Source organism: Passer domesticus, chromosome 11 (assembly GCF_036417665.1).
Source record: "Passer domesticus isolate bPasDom1 chromosome 11, bPasDom1.hap1, whole genome shotgun sequence".
In the NCBI taxonomy this organism is placed as follows: domain Eukaryota; kingdom Metazoa; phylum Chordata; class Aves; order Passeriformes; family Passeridae; genus Passer; species Passer domesticus.
Window position 1 is genome coordinate 14424106 of NC_087484.1, and position 18987 is coordinate 14443092.

The window sequence follows — 18987 nt, forward strand, 5'->3', positions numbered from 1 at the left end:
ATCTAAGTGACCCACTGAAAATGTCACTTCCAAATCAGCCACTGTAAGGAGTGAATTGAATTACAACAGCTCAGTAATTACACTGTCCTCTTTCAGACAGGGTAGAATTGAATGTCTTCACAATATCCCACTTTCTGCAGGCTTTTAAGGGCAGAAGAGAGGCTGAGTGTAGTGGCAGACTCTCAGCTTAAAGGTTTTTTCTATGGCCAGTGCAAGTTCACAATGGTGTGAATCACATGGAGAAGTGGAAATGTCAGCAGTGCTTTCCCATCTTTGTGCTGTCAGCAGTTGCTACATGTAATAGCAGCTGCCATTTCTGGTATTCTTGTTGCAGATTTAAGTCTGATGAACCTTCTTTTGGAGACAGGTATCTTAAAATTATTTGATGGACTAGAATTTGTGTTCATCGACAAAAGGAAATCTATTGATTGTTCTTGTATTTGCACTTTTGTAATGATGCTTTTTCTGGAAATAATATTTTTCTATAGGTGCGACATGAACTTGCCAGAAAAGTTTTTGATTGTTGCAGTATTATGATGAAAAATGACTATAAAGTGACAATTTATCTGCTTCCACACATCCTTGTCTATGTTTTGTTGGGATGCAGTCAAGAGGATCAGCAAGAGGTGAGATGTGTAAGATGGTAGTGTTTTTCACAGAAGTGGTCAGGAGCTGTTCTTTATGAGAGCTGCTCAGCTCTGTAGGCCTACATGAATAAATCGTTCAGGTGCTAAACTACTTTTTGTGTATTAATAATAGAAATAATAATATACATTTTCTAACAGTGTTTTGAATATACTCATACAGGTTTGTGTTGGAACTGCTTTTCTGTGGATTTCCATCAGTTGGGCCTGGGATGAGATATTATATAGTTAATCATGACTGCAGTAACATCAACAGCTGGAGTGGTACAAAGAGGAAGTGTGCAGCAAAAACAGCCAGTAAATTGAACTTGTATAATTCCAAGAATTCAGACTTACAATTTTTTCCTCTCCTTTGCATACAATTATAGTTTCAGTGGATAAACTACTCAGCTGCCACATTCATGGGGTGCAGGATTCATAGATGTGTTGTAGCAAAGCAGGGGTAGGGGAGAAGTCACCCTGCTTTCCTTGTTTGCTTGAGCTGTCAGTGCATGTGCCCAAGTGCTGCCTTTTTTACTGGGAGCAGTACATGAATGTACAGAGAGATGCCAGTTTGCAAGGACTCCTTGTAAACATGTCCTGGGATTAAATGAAGGAATCAGAAGATACTGAAAAGTATAACTTACATTCCATGAATTTGAAATTTCACAGCTAAAATATTTGTGTTTAAATATTGTGGGCGTGCAGAGGCGATGATTTTTCCTCTGTGAGCTAGTACATCCACAATAAGCATCTGTTATTTATGTTAACTCATATTTTATGGACTAAAACAAACAGAAACAGATATTTTGTAAGGGCATTTATGTAAACAGAAGCAAAAAGGTAGATCTGTAATCTTGTAACCAGTAGATAACTTTATTCTTACCAAATCTTGAAGTATTGTATTTGTTGAAGAGATGCAGTAGCATTTGTTGTGTCTTGAAACCTCAAGACTTTCTCCCTGTATGGAATCCCTTGACAACAGCTGCTGCTTGGTTTGCCAGTCCTTCCTTTTGAGATTGTGAGACAAGATCATGAAAATAATCTCCAAATGATTAAAATAGACACTTAAAATATCTAGTAGTTTAGATCAAGTTTTCTGTTAACTGCTGTTTCTTGCTATTTTGCTGCAGGTGTGTCACCTGTGCCTTTTCCCTTTGTGCAGGTGTACATGGAGATCATGGCTGTCCTGAAGCACGATGACCAGAGCAGCAGGAGGCTTGAGGACAGCGCGTCTGATCTGAGCCAGCTGAGCACACAGACAGTGTTCTCCATGCTCGATCACCTCACTCAGTGGGCGAGACACAAGTTTCAAACACTCATTGCTGAGAAAAATGCTGGCAAGTCTAGCAAAGACAGAAGTGATCTAAAAAGTGAGGGATGCTTATTTTATTTAAAATAGCATTAACATTATTCAAAGAAGTATCTTATTTATGTTTGCAGGTTCACACTGTGACCATTTACAAATGCTGTATTAGTATTAAATGTAATCTCTTTTATGATTTCTTAATGTTATGTTATGATTTCCACCCCTTCTACCCCAAATGGATTGTTCTGAATGCCTGTTGCAATAAATAGATTTAAAACTTGAACAATGAAATGTAAAGTTTTTATAGTTTTCTAAACATTCTGTTTAACTGAATGTATCATATTATGTATATAATATTACATATATAATATTCTATGCTGTCTTGCGAGATACAGAAAGTTCACCAGAATTGTTTTAAATTATTTGTTTCTGACAGAAGAGAAAACCATGTTATTCAATTAGCACAGTTATCTCACTAAATTGTTAAATGAGTTAATTGGATTTTGATGTGCATAAGATAATTCTTATAAATGAAACCTCAGTTGAGAAACTCTTTAATATGTCTTTTTTTCAACAGCATCAAGTGAGGACTATGGAGAATATCAAAATGTGACACGTTTTCTAGACCTCATTCCCCAGGATACACTGGCTGTAGCCTCCTTTCGTTCCAAGGCTTACACCAGGGCTGTGATGCACTTTGAATCATTTATAACAGAGAAGAAACAAAATATTCAGGAACATCTTGGATTTCTTCAGGTTCTGAAATTCTTTTTGGGTTTTGTTTTTTATTTTAAGATGAAAATGTGTATGACAAAGCTTGGTCAAATTCTTCTTTGTGATGGGAAAAAGAAAATATTTATTTGGGCACTTGTTAAATACAAATGTTTAGTCATCTTTCTTTCAGCAATATTTAGTACATTCTCTTGCTTGGCATGCTTCTTATATGAAAAGGAATTAATAGCTTTCTATTGTATAATAAAAGATTGTAAATTCACAAAAATAATTAAATGTGGGTTTGTTGAGAGGATAACATTTATTGCTTTGAAGTTGGCTCTGTGCCTTTTGCCAGAAAATACAGCCAGCTATAATAAAAATTAAAAAAAAAAAGCCAAGTACGTTTAAAGAAATTCCAAGTGGCTTATTCTAAAATAGAAAAAGAGGCAATGCTAAAGGTGTTGCAAATTATAGAAATTGTTTTCAAAAAATATTTTAACCTGTGGCATGATGCTGTTTGTGGTTCCCTATGGTTTATATTCTTCAGTGACACTTGAAATTTGAAAAAACTTAGTATGTTGCTTTTTCACCAAAAGAATCATCTTTATGCTGCCATGTAATGATAGGATATTTCATGTGGTACTTTGTCAATAGTATGAGATCATAAATGTTACTGTATGCTAAGGAGAAGTAGGGCTCAACTTTGGAAGGAGCCTGGCAAAACTGACATCTTTAATGAAGATTTATTGCCAATGAGTCCTACAGAGTAGTGTGTGATCCATGTTCAAGAAGTTCTGTGGTTCTGCAGGTTATCTATCAAATAACTTGCTGTTTTTAATGGCCACATCCAATTGTGTTTGAATTCAGAAATTGTATGCTGCTATGCACGAGCCAGATGGAGTGGCCGGGGTGAGCGCCATTCGGAAGGCAGAGCCATCTCTCAAAGAGCAAATCCTTGAACATGAGAGTATTGGCTTGTTGAGGGATGCAACAGCCTGCTATGATAGGGCTATCCAACTGGAACCTGATCAGGTAAATAAAAACCTTTCTTTCTTTTTTAATAAATATAATGATTATTTTTAATCTTATTGGCTTACAGATGACTGAGGCAAAAAAAGGTCTTCAGAATATTTAAGTAAAATAGGAATCTAAGTGTTTATTGTGCCAGTTGCTAAATAATTATTGCTGTTTGAAGTGGTTTATGAACTGAAACAAATCTCTTACTGGATTTTTTGAATATTCATTTATCTTATTGTGCAATTAGTTATGCCAATTAGTTAAGTGCCCAAATGAGCATATTTCTTCCTTCAGATTGCTATGAGTTTAATTAATGTGTATGTAGGGTTTTCATTTGTTGTTTTGGTTTTTTTTCCTCTTTCTAGATCATTCACTATCATGGTGCAGTGAAGTCCATGTTAGGCCTTGGTCAGTTATCTGCTGTAATAACTCAGGTCAATGGAGTGCTTGCAAACAGGTACTGTAAGCAACTAATACACAGTTCATTTGCATAATATGAAGCTCTGGTATAAATCTCTGCCTCAGTAGCCATTTCTGCTCATTATCAAACATTTGAGGCTTATTAAACATAATTGAATTAGCAGTGTGAAGCTAGAAAACTTTGAGTGCTTTATCTGTAAATTGTTTATTTCAGAAAGCCCAGAAATTTTCATAGTTCTTGTCTGTACTGTGGGCACTGTTGGAATGTGCTTTAATTTCTTAGATAGGATTTTTGCATTGTTTCCCACATCACTGATTCCATTGGTATTCTGTAGTCTAATAGGTAGATAGGTTAAAAGCTGGTAGTTTTTGATGTACCACAGAAGTTAAATACACTCTTTGGAGGTTGCATTTGTGGGATCATGTTGTACAGATCTTATTTGTTATCAGTGCATGTCCTTTGATTTTACTGACTTTCTTTAGAAGCAAGCTTATCTTGCCTCTTTTCAAGTAAGTGAAGTTTTATGTAAAGAACACTTGCTAATGTCATGTAGGATTAACATACTGAGAGGAGACAGCACAAAATTGTATTGCCTTTGTTTTCTGTCAATAGGTCTGAATGGATTTCTGAGTTGAACACTTACAGAGTGGAAGCAGCCTGGAAACTCTCACAATGGGACTTACTGGAAAATTATTTGGCTTCAGGTAAGTTACCATTACATAAAAGTATTAATACTTCATTGCATTTCTGAACCATTGTATGTTTTAGTTTAACCATCTAGAAGCAAGGGGCAGCTATTGTCATTTGTTTTGCATTTCACTGGTAGGAAGGTTGGTTCTGACTGTGTTCTGGATTTTGTAACTGCATTTGATTGTAACCTGTATAGTCTTTGAGCAGAAGTTTTGAGTGTATGTATCTTTTGAGTCTGTGTGGCTGGGTGCATTGTGGAGTTGAATTATACACTGTTAATAGCATGCAATTACTTACTTCTGAGAAAAAGTTAATTTTGCAGTAGTATGTTAAGACAAATTAGCATGTTCAGGTTAAGCTGCTTAAAGAAGCAGTGTCTTCTTTTTCTCCCCAAAGATGTGAAGTCCACTACTTGGAGTGTCAGACTGGGACATTTATTATTATCAGCCAAGAAGAAAAATGAAGCAGCTTTTTACGAGACACTCAAGGTTGTTCGAGCAGAGCAGATTGTGCCCCTTTCAGCAGCAAGCTTTGAAAGAGGATCCTATCAGCGAGGATATGAACACATTATCAGGTTTCTCATTTTCATGGCACTGTTTTTAAATTCAGAAATCACGTAATCAAGTATGCAGCAGCAAGAATTTTGCATTTTTACAGTAAATAGTACATTTTTTGTCACTTTTTTTTTAATATTCATCCAAATAAAAACCTTTAATTAGGAATTAATATTTATCCTCCATGGAAAATATTCACAATAAAACTATGTGGTGTGGTCTTTCCAAATCAGCTAGCAAGCAAATGTAAACACCAGGTAATAAAACCAGCAATTTAATTCCATGCTTGAAGTAGTACAAATCGGCCAGTAACTCCATTAACTCAAGTGCATTGCTTTTGATCTGTATGGAGGCTGAAAAGCACTCCCTTTTTTATCAAGAAAGAGGAGTTAGAATTATACCCCATCCCTTTTCTTTATTAATAAACCTTTAATTTGGCTGCAGTAGACTAAAAAGTGAGTAGCCTTTTTGAATAAGAAGAATAAATACTTCCTCTGCACTGTAAATGCATCCTTATGGCAAGATATTGAGTGAAGCCAGTTGAAGTGCATGTTTTAGTTACTTCTTAGTTCTATTTTCTGCTGGTAATTTCTGCAGTGTTGTTTGGGGATTGAGAAAGAAGTGTTTCCAAGTAGTTTCCTTTAGCCACTGATCCAGGCTACTTGGAAGCCTTTCAAGGATCACTTTTTCTCTGTCAGATGTACCCACTACATTTGTACCCACTTCTCCCTGCCACTGAGAACTGAGGCATTTACAGCCAGTCATCTTTCCATCTTTACAGTGACAGATATTAACAGTAACAGTATTAAAATAAATGGAATAACTTCACTTTAAGTAAAAGTATATTGCTTTTAAAATGGGATTTGTTGAAAATGTCAGACTTTCTGAAGAATTGTTGCCAAAAGTGATAGAAATAATCTTTCTAAAGATTGACTTCCTCTCTGGGTGATCTACATTGTCTCTCCCTTCAGCAGCTTGACACAGAAATATTGAGGAAAAAACAAATCAGTTTATGAATATTGGGTTTTGTGTGCTTGCTTTTGCTGCATTTTTGCTTTTTAGAATAAATTCTACTGGGTGACATTATTTACAGGGCCAAATTTTAGAAAGCAAATTGCAAAAACTTTGTAATATTTACATGCATCTCAAACAGCCATCAATTCTCACCAGTTTTTTGCCTTTATTTTGCTAACACAGGTTGCATATGCTGTGTGAGTTGGAACACAGCATTGGACCAATGTTTCAGCAACCAGATGGTGACCACAGTAGAGATTCCCTGAACTGGTGTGCTCGTATTGAAATGACCCAAAACTCTTACAGGGCAAAAGAACCCATTTTAGCACTGAGGAGGGCTTTGCTTAGTCTCAGTAAAAGGTGAGGACATGACTGTTTCTTGTCTGTGTTGTATTCTCAGTGATACTCTGGGTTTCCATATATATGTTAGAAGAGAGAAGATAAAACTCTGGGAATTTGTTGTAGACAAAAGCAGTCCTCCAGTATTATGTACCTTCAAAATAAGGAGCAGAAGAAGTGTCTAAAGGAAAAAGAAGCAAGGAACAGGGAGAAAGTATATTTGTTTCTAGTCCTAAATGGAAAAAAGGTGAAACAAATATATTAAAATAGTTTTAAATTATCGTTATGTAGTATATAACTTCTTGAAAAATTCACCTTATGGTTCAACATGTTGTGATTTTTACTTCAGATTTTAAAGTAGCGTTCAAAATAGAAATGTTTCATTTTCTGCAAACGTGTCCCTGCAGCCAGGATTACAGTGAGCTTGTTGGCCAGTGTTGGCTGCAGAGTGCCAGAGTTGCAAGGAAAGCTGGGCATCACCAGACTGCCTATAATGCTCTGCTGAATGCTGGGGAATCAACGCTCTCAGAACTTTATGTAGAAAGAGCCAAGTGGCTGTGGTCCAAGGTAAGGAAAACAAAAATGGAATTTAATTTCCTACGTGCAAGAAAATAATATTTTTAATTTTCTTGAAGAAAAAAAAAGGGCACACAGTCAGCATATGTAAAATAAGTATGTCAGCTGTCAACACATTACAGCTGATCCTCCAGGTGCTGGTCAGCCCTGTTCTGTATCCATTGACCTTCCTGGCACCCTTGTATAAAACTGGTGGATTACCTGTCTCTGCCAATGCAGCCCAGGCAAGTTTACATTGTCTTAATAGTAAACCTCTTCTTAATTTGTTTTCTTTTAACTAACAGCAGTAGGCAGCAAACATGAGAGAAATTACTGTGGTACACCTAAAGGCACAACAATGCCGAGATAACAAGGAATACAAGAAGCATTTGAAGTTAGTAATATTCAGTTACCTCACCCAGAACAGCCTAGAACACATTTGGGGACATAGGCTTTGCCTTAATAACAACTCTAAGAGGGAGGTTTTGCATCTCTCTTATTTAAAGTATATAAAATGTTTTCTGTCTTTCCCTTAGGGTGAAGTTCATGAAGCACTAATTGTTCTCCAGAAGGGGGTTGAGTTATGCTTCCCTGAAAATAAAGCACCCTGCAATAGCAAAAATCAGCTCATCCATGGTCGGGCAATGCTGCTAGTGGGCAGATTTATGGAGGAAACTGCTAACTTTGAAAGCAATGCAGTCATGAAAAAGTATAAGGTAATCTGGAATACTACTGTTAACAAGGCAGGAGCTTTGAATAATAATGTATTCCTTAAGTAAGCTGTTGTTCTGCTCCTGATGGTGTCAGTCAAGTACAAATGGGATTAAACAGTGCATCCATTGTAGAAGGGAAGCAGTTCTTGTAAAGATTTACCTGTTTAACCAGGTTTAATGTAACACATCAGTACAGAGAAGACTGCAGTTCATATAATTCTTTTTAAATAAACAAGTTACAGAAGTATGGCTTTTTTCTCACGCTTGCACAGATAGAATTCCTCTCTAAAATGTGGACTACTCCAAATACTGAGAGTTGACTTGGTGATCCATTGCACTATTCTTCAGTGTTATTTCTCTCTCTGGTAGTGACTTGTAAGTGTGATTTAAATGTGCTTCCAGTTTCTGAAGAACTAGGAAAAGGGACAACTGGTATGATCTTCTTAAACAGTACAGCACTGCATGCTCCATCTTGCGATGCCTGTGAAATACTTTTTGGTGCTGATTAATATTGCCTTCTAAAACAGTAGGAGATGCAGATTTTATGCTTCCTTAAAAGCAGCATGTCTCCTGTCCAAGTTTTGGCATTTGATACTGCTAACAGTTACTGCTGTCTTACTAGATAACATACTTCTGTAAAAGTCATTTGGAGAAAAATGTAAATGTATCAAATCAAATGAGGGTTGCAATAATGTAAACAAATGAAATTTCACTGGATTCCATGAAAACACTAACACTCAGTACTCTCTCTAAGTATTGGCACAGGAAAGAAGCCAGTGTTATTAGATAAGGGATGTCCCTCTCACCAATTATTTCTTTTCTAACACATGTCACACAATTTTTTGTTTTTCTTTTAAACATCATGATTTAGAAGGAAAAGTGTGAAAAATATGGAATCATAGATTCATTAAGGTCAGGAAGATGATAGAGTCCACTGATACTGTTTCACATTTCAAAAAGCTCTGAGAAACCCAGTACTGAGTTAGGACCAGGAACCTGATTTTAATGAAAATATGATCTTTCCTAGTTCAGGAATCCCTTATCTTGAATTGTCTGTCTCCAAAACTAAAATGTATTTTGAAAATGGACTTCTGGTTTGTAGAGTATCTTCAGGCAAAATCAGAATTTTTGAGTTACCGGGTTAACAACTAATAATTTTTTTGCACGTACTCTGCACAACATAACTAATATGAGATTGTTTCTTGAGAAGATTTATTTTTATTTTTTATATTCTTAAGTTAGCATCCTCTCAGAAGTAATTGTGTCATTTTGATGTTGCAGGATGTTACAGTTTTCTTACCAGAATGGGAAGATGGACATTTTTATCTTGCAAAATACTATGATAAATTAATGCCGATGGTGACTGACAACAAGATGGAAAAACAAGGAGATCTGATTAGATACATAGTTCATCACTTTGGGAGGTTAGAGGGCAACTTTGCTTATTTTCTGTAAAAGGATGACAATTATACGGGGAAAAATAAACATCCCTGTAGGAATATATTGTCTTTCAGCAATTCAGACTGACTCCAATTTTTATGCACTATTGTAAAACTAAAGTACTACATGCTTCCTTTTTGTTTTCATACATAATTAATTTTACTTCTGACAAACCATTTGTGTCTTTTGTCAGACCGTTAATTATTTAATCTGTGGTTTTGAGTAATAAAAACAAACCCTTTGTATATTTTTTGGTTGTTGCAGATGCATTAAAATGCTGACATAAATTTCTAAAGTTAGAATGGAATATTAAACAAATGAGAATGGAAAATTTGTATTACTTCTAATATATATCATTAACATACTTTGATTTAACATGTAATCACAGGTCTCTACAGTATGGAAACCAATTCATTTATCAGTCAATGCCAAGAATGCTGTCTTTATGGCTGGACTTTGGAGCAAAAGCATATGAATGTGATAAAGGTAGAATATTTTTTTCCCAGTACATAGTTCCCATGCCACTCTTTTGAATAAATGATTGAAAGAACAGTGAAGTATATTTACAGTTCTTCGTTTAGTTATTGCCTGAGGTTATATGGAAAGAAGAAAGTACTACTATTCTTGTAAAATACAGGATGTTAATATGCAGGAGAGTATTAATTATTTTAATTAAATCTTCTAGAATCTTTCTCAAGTATATAGTGAGACTACATTGTTCCTTGGTAACTGAAGGCATTAGATACAGGGAAAGTCCTTGCATGTCCCTCGTCACCACTTTTAAGGTGCCTCATGAGTGATGAGTAATAGTTTTGTATGCATTTGCTATTGTAAAGTGTTAGGCCTTGGGTTTGGTTTTGTTTTTTTTTTCCAATTTGTTTTGTTTCCAGTCTTTGAAAGAATTTTACTGAAACTTTCCACCTCATTTTACTGAAACAAAGGGGAAAAAACTCTTGTAGGCAGCAGCATGAAGGCACGAGAAACTAAAACCACAGATTCACTTCAGGTGGGAGATTCTGGTACAAACGAAAATTGCAAGTATTGCTTGCAGGTCTGGAGTGAAGCAGACAGTTGTGCTCCTTGATCTTGTCCTCATTTTACACACTCAGGTCAACTGCTTGGCAGCAGGCACATCAGATCCTGCACTCCCAGGTGCTGATGTGAAACTCAAGCTGGATCCTCAGTGGCAGAGGTGGAGATAGGAGCAGCAGATGTGCTAATTTCATCCCATGGAAAGACTTTCTTCATTTCCTCTCCACTAAAGAACATTGGAATCCTTTTATCAGGCAAATACATGGAGTGTTTTTAGTCTGTTCTATGCCACTGTATCATTTTAGAGAAGTCATTTTAGGAGTGTAAGGAGATTTAATTTCCTGGTATTCTGCTTAGTTAAATAGGATATGTATTCAGTCACTGTATGCTGTGTTAAAAAGAATTTTACAGTTGGAGCTTTTTAGTTGCCTTCAATTTTTTTGGCTTATGAAATTGCCAACAAAATATTATTCTGTAACCTTGATTTAAATGACTTTCCATTTCCAGTGGGGAGAACCAGGAATATGGTCTTTACATTTTTCAGCAGGTCGTTCAGAACGTGTTCAAATGAAAAATGATCTGGCTAAAATCAACAAGGTGATTACAGAGCACACAAATCACCTGGCACCTTACCAGTTCCTGACAGCCTTTTCTCAGCTCATCTCCCGAATCTGCCATTCTCATGATGAAGTCTTTGCAGTTCTGATGGTGATTGTTGCTAAGGTGTTTTTAGCCTATCCACAGCAAGCAATGTGGATGATGACTGCTGTGTCCAAGGTACCTTTATATGTATAGCTACACCTTTATTAAGTTTACAAAACTGTTTTTCTCAGAAATGTATATATAACCCATTTTACTCTAAGCTGATAAGAAGGATTTGAGAGTCTCATTTGTTGTGATACAGTGTTGTAGAAGAGGATTATCAGTGCCATCACTGCAAATTATTTTATTGCAGTCTTAATTCAGATATTACAGTTTAAATGTTCCAAATTGGAATGCTAATATGCATCCAAACTTGTATGGTGTATTAGGAAAGGAAATTTGAATAACAAATAGCTGATGAATTGTGTAGTTATGGACAACAGATTTTGTTGCATTTACAAATTGTGTTATAGTACTTTCAGTCCTATAATCAAAGAATCAACTTAGCAGATAGATGTACAAGTAATTACTTAGCAGTAAGGTCATTCCAAAGCAGACTGGGAAGCGTGCTGCATACTGGTTCTTGAGGGTGGTGAAATAACATTCAGGATACACTGAGATACTCTTGAATATTGGCCTTTATGTTGTGGGACTCCCAAGAATGGTTTCAGAAGTAACCCCCACACACCCACCAATAGTACCACTTCAGCTTTTCCATTGAAGTACCTCCTTCTCTAGATATTAAATATGATAAGCAGTAAGGAAAGAATATTAATTACTGGGGGGATTCTTCAACTCTTAGTTTAATAAAATTTAACTTTCCCTTTCTTTCAGTCCTCTTACCCTATGCGAGTCAACAGATGTAAGGAAATTCTAAACAAAGCTATTCACATGAAGGAATCTTTAGCAAAATTTATTGGAGATGCCACACGCCTTACAGACAAGCTGCTGGAACTCTGCAACAAACCGGTACCTACAAAAATAAACATGTGAATGTTGTAGGATTATTCAAGAATGTCATGCAAAAGCTGCTTCTGATTGCTTTCATTATCCAATTCATAATATTAATTTTCTTATTAATACTTACATTAATACTTATATATCAATAACAATCATTATTAATTAATCATATTACTGTAGTTGTAAAAGATTTCAAATAGCTCTAAATCAAGCACACAGCAAAATCTTTCAGTACATAATAGCTTGTTTAACAGTGCATGGACTTTACATTGTTTTGTACTTTCACATATCACTCATGCCCATTGATTTTCAGAGTTTTACTGTAAGAATAGGGTAGTTGTGCTTTTATGAACAAATCGACTTGTTAATAAAGGTAGAACTAAATTAATTCTTCCACTATTCTGTATTTATATTCAAAGTGAAAAATAAATCTGTCATATCAGCCAGATAGATTTACTTCTTGATTATTTAATTTGAAATGTAGCTTGCTGTTCACCTACAATCAGCATTTATTATTCTAGTCTATGTATTAGTTAATATGAAAAAGTATTAAGTGTTTGTTAACTTCAAAAGTTATTTCTAACTTTGGTCATCTTTTTTTTTTCAAGGTTGATGGAAACAACTCAACATTAAGCATGAGTATTCATTTCAAAACACTGAAAAGATTAGTAGAAGAGCCTACATTCAGTGAAATTCTCATTCCCTTACAATCTGTAATGATACCAACTCTTCCTTCAATTCCTGGTACCCATGCTAACCATGACCCTTTTCCTGGCTGCTGGGCCTACATTGCAGGCTTTGATGATGCGGTAAGGCTCTCGCTGTCACTTGCTTTTTCACTTCATGTTAAATAAACATAGCTGCAAATACATCTCTGTTCTCTAGAAATGGGAGGAGGAAGTAGGAAATTCCATAATTATTTCTGTGGAAGCTGAATGGCTTCTGTCACAGCAGCCTGAGGCAGGTGTGGCCCCTTGGAATCAGATAAAGATTTGGTCTGAGGTCAATGTGCTGCAGCACCGTGGAAGTGCTAACACAATTGGTTGCAGTGGCTTATTACAATTACACACTTTATTTTGGATAATCTGATACAGATGTTACTAAAGAAGTTAATTTTTCTTCAGGTGGAAATTCTTGCCTCACTTCAAAAGCCAAAAAAGATCACCTTGAAAGGTTCAGATGGGAAATCTTACATTATGATGTGCAAGCCAAAAGATGATCTGAGAAAAGACTGTCGGCTCATGGAATTCAACTCCCTTATTAATAAGGTTTGATGAATGAGACAATCAATTATACTTTCTGACCAGGACAGAACACTGAGCTATCTAACAAAAAAGCCAATTTAACTTTAGCAAAACAACAGTAGCAATTGATAATGTATGACTTGTTACAGGCTTGTGAAAACAGTAACAAATTACAATATTCTGCCAAAACAATTGCTTATTCCAGCAAAAATAGACAGAACAGGTTATTTACAATGAATAAATATCTGCAGACTTTCTGCTGTCAAGCTTAATAGTTCTTATTAAGTAATTTCTAATATATTTTATAAAAAACAGGTTAATTAATTTTTTCTTACTGCGTGTTGCCATATATCTTATTTTAGTTCTATTTTGCTTTTCAAGAATATGCTTGAGGTTAAGGTACCATGTCTTCTGTGAGGTTAAGGCAAATGACAGCATCTCTGAAATAATAAAAGATCCATTTCAAATACTGCTTTTAAGGGATTTAAGCCATGTACAAGTTACACAGTTTGACTATTTTATTGCAAAATCCACTTTTTTTAAATTTACTTTGGAGAACGGATGCACATTTTGATTTCATTTGACCTATTCCAGACTGTGAAGCTTGGATTTGTAAATTCTAGATTGTGTGATTAGAAAGTAGTTATAGATGGAATGTAAATGCTATAGATCCATTTTGATCCTATCTGTGTTCTGTGTTAATCTCATTTTCCTTTTGTGAATAGTGCTTAAGAAAAGATGCAGAGTCCCGTAGGCGAGAGCTCCATATCCGCACCTACGCAGTGATTCCATTAAATGATGAATGTGGCATAATTGAGTGGGTGAATAACACTGCTGGTCTAAGAAATATCCTGATTAAACTTTATAAGGAGAAAGGTAAAGAAATATATTAGAATATAGTAAAAGTTTTGAGATATTTTTAAAGGGCTTGTGTCTTATTAAGTAAGTGAAATAAATGGCAAGAGTCAGGCTAAATTCTAGGAAGATGTAGTCACATGTATTTTTATCTATCAGCAATATATTATTATTCATATGTGTGGTAGACTTTTGCTCTTAAATGGAAGAGACTTGGTGCTTGCAATGAACAAGTTCCTTATAAGAACTGATCCACAGGCATCTTAATATTTTCTTACATACAGTGTTGTAAATTGTTTCAGCAGCATGGGGATGTATGTGCAGCACTGAATAATAAAAAACACTGTGAACTTCTTCTCTGTATTTGATTTGTTAATTTTAATTTCTGTAACATTTATGTGAGATAATTAATTAAGATAATATACAGTTGAATCAAGGTTAGGAATACAGCAGCTTTACAGAGAAAATATCAAATTTCTTTTGAATTTCTTGTTAACAAAGCAGCTTTCTGATCAGTGCAATAATAGTTTGGGAAAAAAACTTTTCTGTACTGCACAACCAACATGGTTTATAGATTATTTTTCATTTGATCATTGATTTCCACTTTATGGAGACATTTATTTTCTTTAAATTACCATATTGTAATAGTACATATAAGGCTCTGTATTTGGGGATTTCTCCTTCCTGACTGAGGAAGTCTGTTGCAGGTATCTACATGACTGGGAAAGAGCTGCGGCAGCACATGCTTCCAAAGTCAGCACCTTTGCCCGAAAAGCTGAAAATGTTCAAAGAAGTCCTTCTGCCTCGTCACCCTCCTCTCTTTCATGAATGGTTTCTTAGAACATTTCCTGACCCTACTTCATGGTGAGTGACTGGGCTTGGGTGAGCTCAAGAACATCGACTTTGTGTATTTCCCTAAGAATGAACAGGATGAGGCCAGCTGAGGCAGCAGTGCCTCAGGGCTGCCTGCTCTGTCTCAGGTACAACAGCAGGTCAGCCTACTGCCGCTCCGTTGCCGTCATGTCCATGGTGGGCTACATCCTGGGCCTGGGAGACCGCCACGGGGAGAACATCCTCTTTGATTCTTTCACCGGGGAGTGTGTGCACGTGGATTTCAACTGCCTTTTCAATAAGGTGAGAAATGCCACTTCCTGAATGAGCTCTGTATATTGTATGCATATAAGTTATAAATTTCTGCTGTCTTGGGGTTTTTTTCCCAAGTTTTTACTTTAATATATCCATTGTGTTCTTTGTCTCACTTTATCTTGTATTTATATCCCAAAAAAGCCTGGGATACATAAAGAGGATGTGATCGTTCTGTGTGCTGCATTCAATGAAAACCATCTTTTGATTTAGCCAGTATCAGATGACCTGATGCGGATACACTGAAACAGCCCAAATTTTAGACTGTTTATATTTTGTGACTCCTGAATCCACTATCACCTCCAAACAAAACTGTAATTGCTACATTCAGAATTCTGCTGCTGTGGAGAATTTCTTGTTCTCTCTCACACAAATTCAGCATAAAAATTCCAACAGTTCTGTAAAATAAACACCAGAGATTGTGGCCAGATTGGGATTTGGAGTTTTGGTGTTCCAGTTGAAAGATGTTTTTGGCGTGGGACACGTGGCCTTTTTAACTCTGATAAGTGAGGTAGAAATATTATTATTTCTTCTGGTTTCTTTTTTGTAAGTCTAAATTAACATAACATTGTCCTATATAACAATTTTTTAAAATGTTTTTAAGCTGACTTGCATATTATAAAAGAAAAGTTAGCAATGGGACTACAGAACATAATATTTAAGAACAAAATTTTATACCCTGTATTAGTGTGTTAAAACAGGGCAAAAGAGGGTATTTGGACAATGTTATCTTTTACTCACTGTAATTTTCCCTTATCTGAGTAGGACTGTGAGCTGAGCAAACATCTCTTGCCAGGTTGGAAACTGCCACTGACAAAGGTGGAGGAAAAAACTGAAAGCCAATGTAAATGTTAGTCTTTAATAATGCTTAAAACACTTAGGGCATACCTTTTTTCACAATGTAAAGGGAGAAACTTTTGAAGTTCCGGAAATCGTTCCCTTCCGCCTCACTCACAACATGGTTAATGGGATGGGTCCCATGGGAACTGAGGGGCTCTTCCGAAGAGCCTGTGAAGTCACCCTGAGGCTGATGCGAGACCAGAGGGAGCCTCTGATGAGGTATGGCCTCTGCTTTTGCTACAGACTCCTCCAAGCTGTCTGTAGTCTAAATGTGTGAAACACTGACTGCATGTGCCTGTCCTGCAGCTCACTCTTGTCACTGTGCTATTTTATGAAATTCCTTTTGCTAGGATTTTCTTCTGAGAAGCCTCAGAAAAGAAATGTAAACAATAACTATCTGATGGCTGTGGAATGTGGTCTGGAGCTGGTTTCCCAACAGGTGCATCTCTGATTGGTCTCATGTGAATTGTTTTTACTTGCTGACAAATCATGGTGCAGCTGTGTCAAGGCTCCGAGCAGTCACGAGTTTTTATTATTTATTCCTTTCCTAGCCTTCTGATGTATTATTTTCTCTCTGTAGTTTAGTATAGCTTTAGTATAGCACTTTTTAATATAGTATGATATCATAATATAATAAATCAGCCTTCTAAGAAATATGGAGTCAGATTCTTCTCTTGTCCTGGGACCCACGAACACGTGGACACACTCTAATCATGGCATGGAGCTAAATAAAAGCAGTATAAATATTCAGCACTAACTACAGGCTCCTGCCACTGTTTGTGTTTTGAAAATTAAATTAATTGTATATATAATATCCTTCTCTAAATTTTTAATTTATTTAGTGTCTTAAAGACTTTTCTCCATGATCCCCTTGTTGAATGGAGTAAACCTGTTAAAGGGAATACAAAGGCCCAGGTGAATGAAACTGGAGAAGTTGTCAATGAAAAGGTGAGTTTAAAACAAACACAACCTAAAGTATTCAAAAGTCAAATGTCCATTATTGTTACAAATTACATATTTCGTAATTGAAACTTCATCTTTTTTTTTTCTTCCATTTAAAAATTTACCTGGTTGTTCTTGGGTGTCTCTCTGTTCATATTTTTTACCTACAAAGAGATTTTTTTAACTGGTAAAAAATGTAGTTTATCTACTAAAGTACCAAACAAAAAAGCCTGTAATTCTCATGTTGGTGTTACCAAATCAAGGACAATATCAGCAGAAGCAATGGATCTTGTTACCCCTCACTTGCAGAGTCCTCCAGATTTACAGTGATGGTAACATCAGGAGTCCTTTCCATGTGTATTTTTATGCTTTTTCTGAGTGGATGTTTATTACTGAATAAATACGTGCCTTCATACATATAAATAATTATGTAATAAAAATTAAAATTTCATACTGTTTCTTTATTAGCTGCTGCTGAAGATTATTCATCCAAAGTATAGCTTAATTTTTGTTATCTTCCCTCTGTGCAAAATTTCTGATTTGTCCCTTTCTATTTTTGGTTTGTTTTTTTGGGTTTTTTTTAAGGACTATTTAATGAAAATAAATGTGTAATAGCAGACAATACTTAGGGAGCACTGACAAACACAACAGCTAACATAAGGGAAAACTACATTACTGAAACTGTATGATAACAAAGAACTTACCTGGTCTGTTTCAGCACAGAAAATCTCCTGGTCTTCAAACAGTTACTAACCAGTCTGTGTCTACATTCTTTTACAAGGATTTTATTTTACAAGACCACCCACATAATTGTATATGTTAACTGCTTTTTCTGGAGGAGTGCCAACATTATGCTTGAGCTTTAAAAGAAGATGTGTGAGTGTAATTGGTATGAACTAGCAACTCCAGTGGGCCTTGGAACAGCTCATTTTGAGATGCTCAAGTTTTGACATAAATTTTCCAGACTTAAATTTTATCCAGAATTCCAGGAACATGGCTAGGAAAATGTTGCATTTATTTGAAATTAATTGTGTCCAATAAAGCTTTCTAACAATTCTCAAATATATTTACATAGCTCTTTCAGTGTCCTTTGGTAACTTTTAACTGTAAAACTGTAAGGCAGAAATTATAGCTTGACCAGTAATATATCGATTCTAGAGAATTGCTCTTAAAAGTGAGTAGCCTTTGTTTTCAATGTAGCCTGTATAGGCATCTGGATTTTATATTAAATTATAATATGATTTCAAACACATCCTAAGAAATACTGGTTTTATTTTGAGAAGTGGAAGTTCATGAATAGTACCATTTTTTTTTCTTCCTTCCAGGCCAAAACCCACGTCCTTGATATAGAGCAACGGCTGCAAGGTGTCATTAAGACTAGAAACAGAATCAAAGGATTACCTCTGTCTATTGAAGGACATGTTCACTACCTCATTCAAGAAGCAAGCGATGACAACCTGCTCTGCCAGATGTACATGGGCTGGGCTCCATATATGTGATGTTTGTTCCCTTTGGAATGATAGCATGCACAGGTGCTCTAGCTATAATTCTGTTGGGAAGGAAATCACTCAGTGGTACCTGGTTACTTCTGTTGATTTTTGGCTGCAAGCAGAAGAACAGGCTTATGGTCTTCCAAAATCTGTGTAAAATGTACAGCCCTTGCAAGGATGCTATGAATGCAGATGTGTAAGGTGCTAGGACTTACCTTTTGTACACATATAAAAGGCAGTACATAAGAACTGCTTAAAAAGTAGACTATGCAAGTCTCTGACTATATGAAAGATTTTCATGATGTTGACAGATGCACTCTGTAAAGTACTGTATATTTTTGTAAACATGTTTCTCATTTGGCTTAGATTAGAAAATAAAGCAGTTTAATACTGATACGAAGTAAAGTGGTTATTTCAACTTTTGTACTGATATTGAGAAGGACTTTGTAA

At 35.8% G+C, this 18987-nt stretch overlaps 2 protein-coding genes across 3 annotated transcripts in view; one reads left to right on the forward strand and one right to left on the reverse strand.

Moving 5' to 3' along the window:
• The window catches only part of ATR (ATR serine/threonine kinase), a 39203-nt gene extending 20272 nt beyond the window's left edge, over positions 1-18931 (forward strand). Inside the window, exons 26-47 of one of the 2 annotated variants that reach the window (XM_064385815.1) lie at positions 489-626; positions 1789-1996; positions 2510-2688; positions 3514-3678; positions 4029-4120; positions 4697-4788; positions 5171-5348; positions 6526-6702; positions 7089-7248; positions 7773-7952; positions 9231-9373; positions 9778-9875; positions 10966-11198; positions 11898-12032; positions 12632-12832; positions 13148-13291; positions 13993-14143; positions 14830-14986; positions 15103-15256; positions 16173-16324; positions 16948-17053; positions 18373-18931. In XM_064385815.1, the coding sequence (XP_064241885.1) occupies positions 489-626; positions 1789-1996; positions 2510-2688; positions 3514-3678; positions 4029-4120; positions 4697-4788; positions 5171-5348; positions 6526-6702; positions 7089-7248; positions 7773-7952; positions 9231-9373; positions 9778-9875; positions 10966-11198; positions 11898-12032; positions 12632-12832; positions 13148-13291; positions 13993-14143; positions 14830-14986; positions 15103-15256; positions 16173-16324; positions 16948-17053; positions 18373-18546 (3417 nt within the window). In that variant the 3' untranslated portion in view covers positions 18547-18931. The remainder of the gene's footprint in view (positions 1-488; positions 627-1788; positions 1997-2509; positions 2689-3513; positions 3679-4028; positions 4121-4696; positions 4789-5170; positions 5349-6525; positions 6703-7088; positions 7249-7772; positions 7953-9230; positions 9374-9777; positions 9876-10965; positions 11199-11897; positions 12033-12631; positions 12833-13147; positions 13292-13992; positions 14144-14829; positions 14987-15102; positions 15257-16172; positions 16325-16947; positions 17054-18372) is intronic. The other variant, XM_064385816.1, reaches the window with a different exon arrangement.
• Positions 1-18987, reverse strand: part of PLS1 (plastin 1) — a 277498-nt gene that overhangs the window by 62768 nt on the left and 195743 nt on the right. The window lies entirely within an intron of this gene.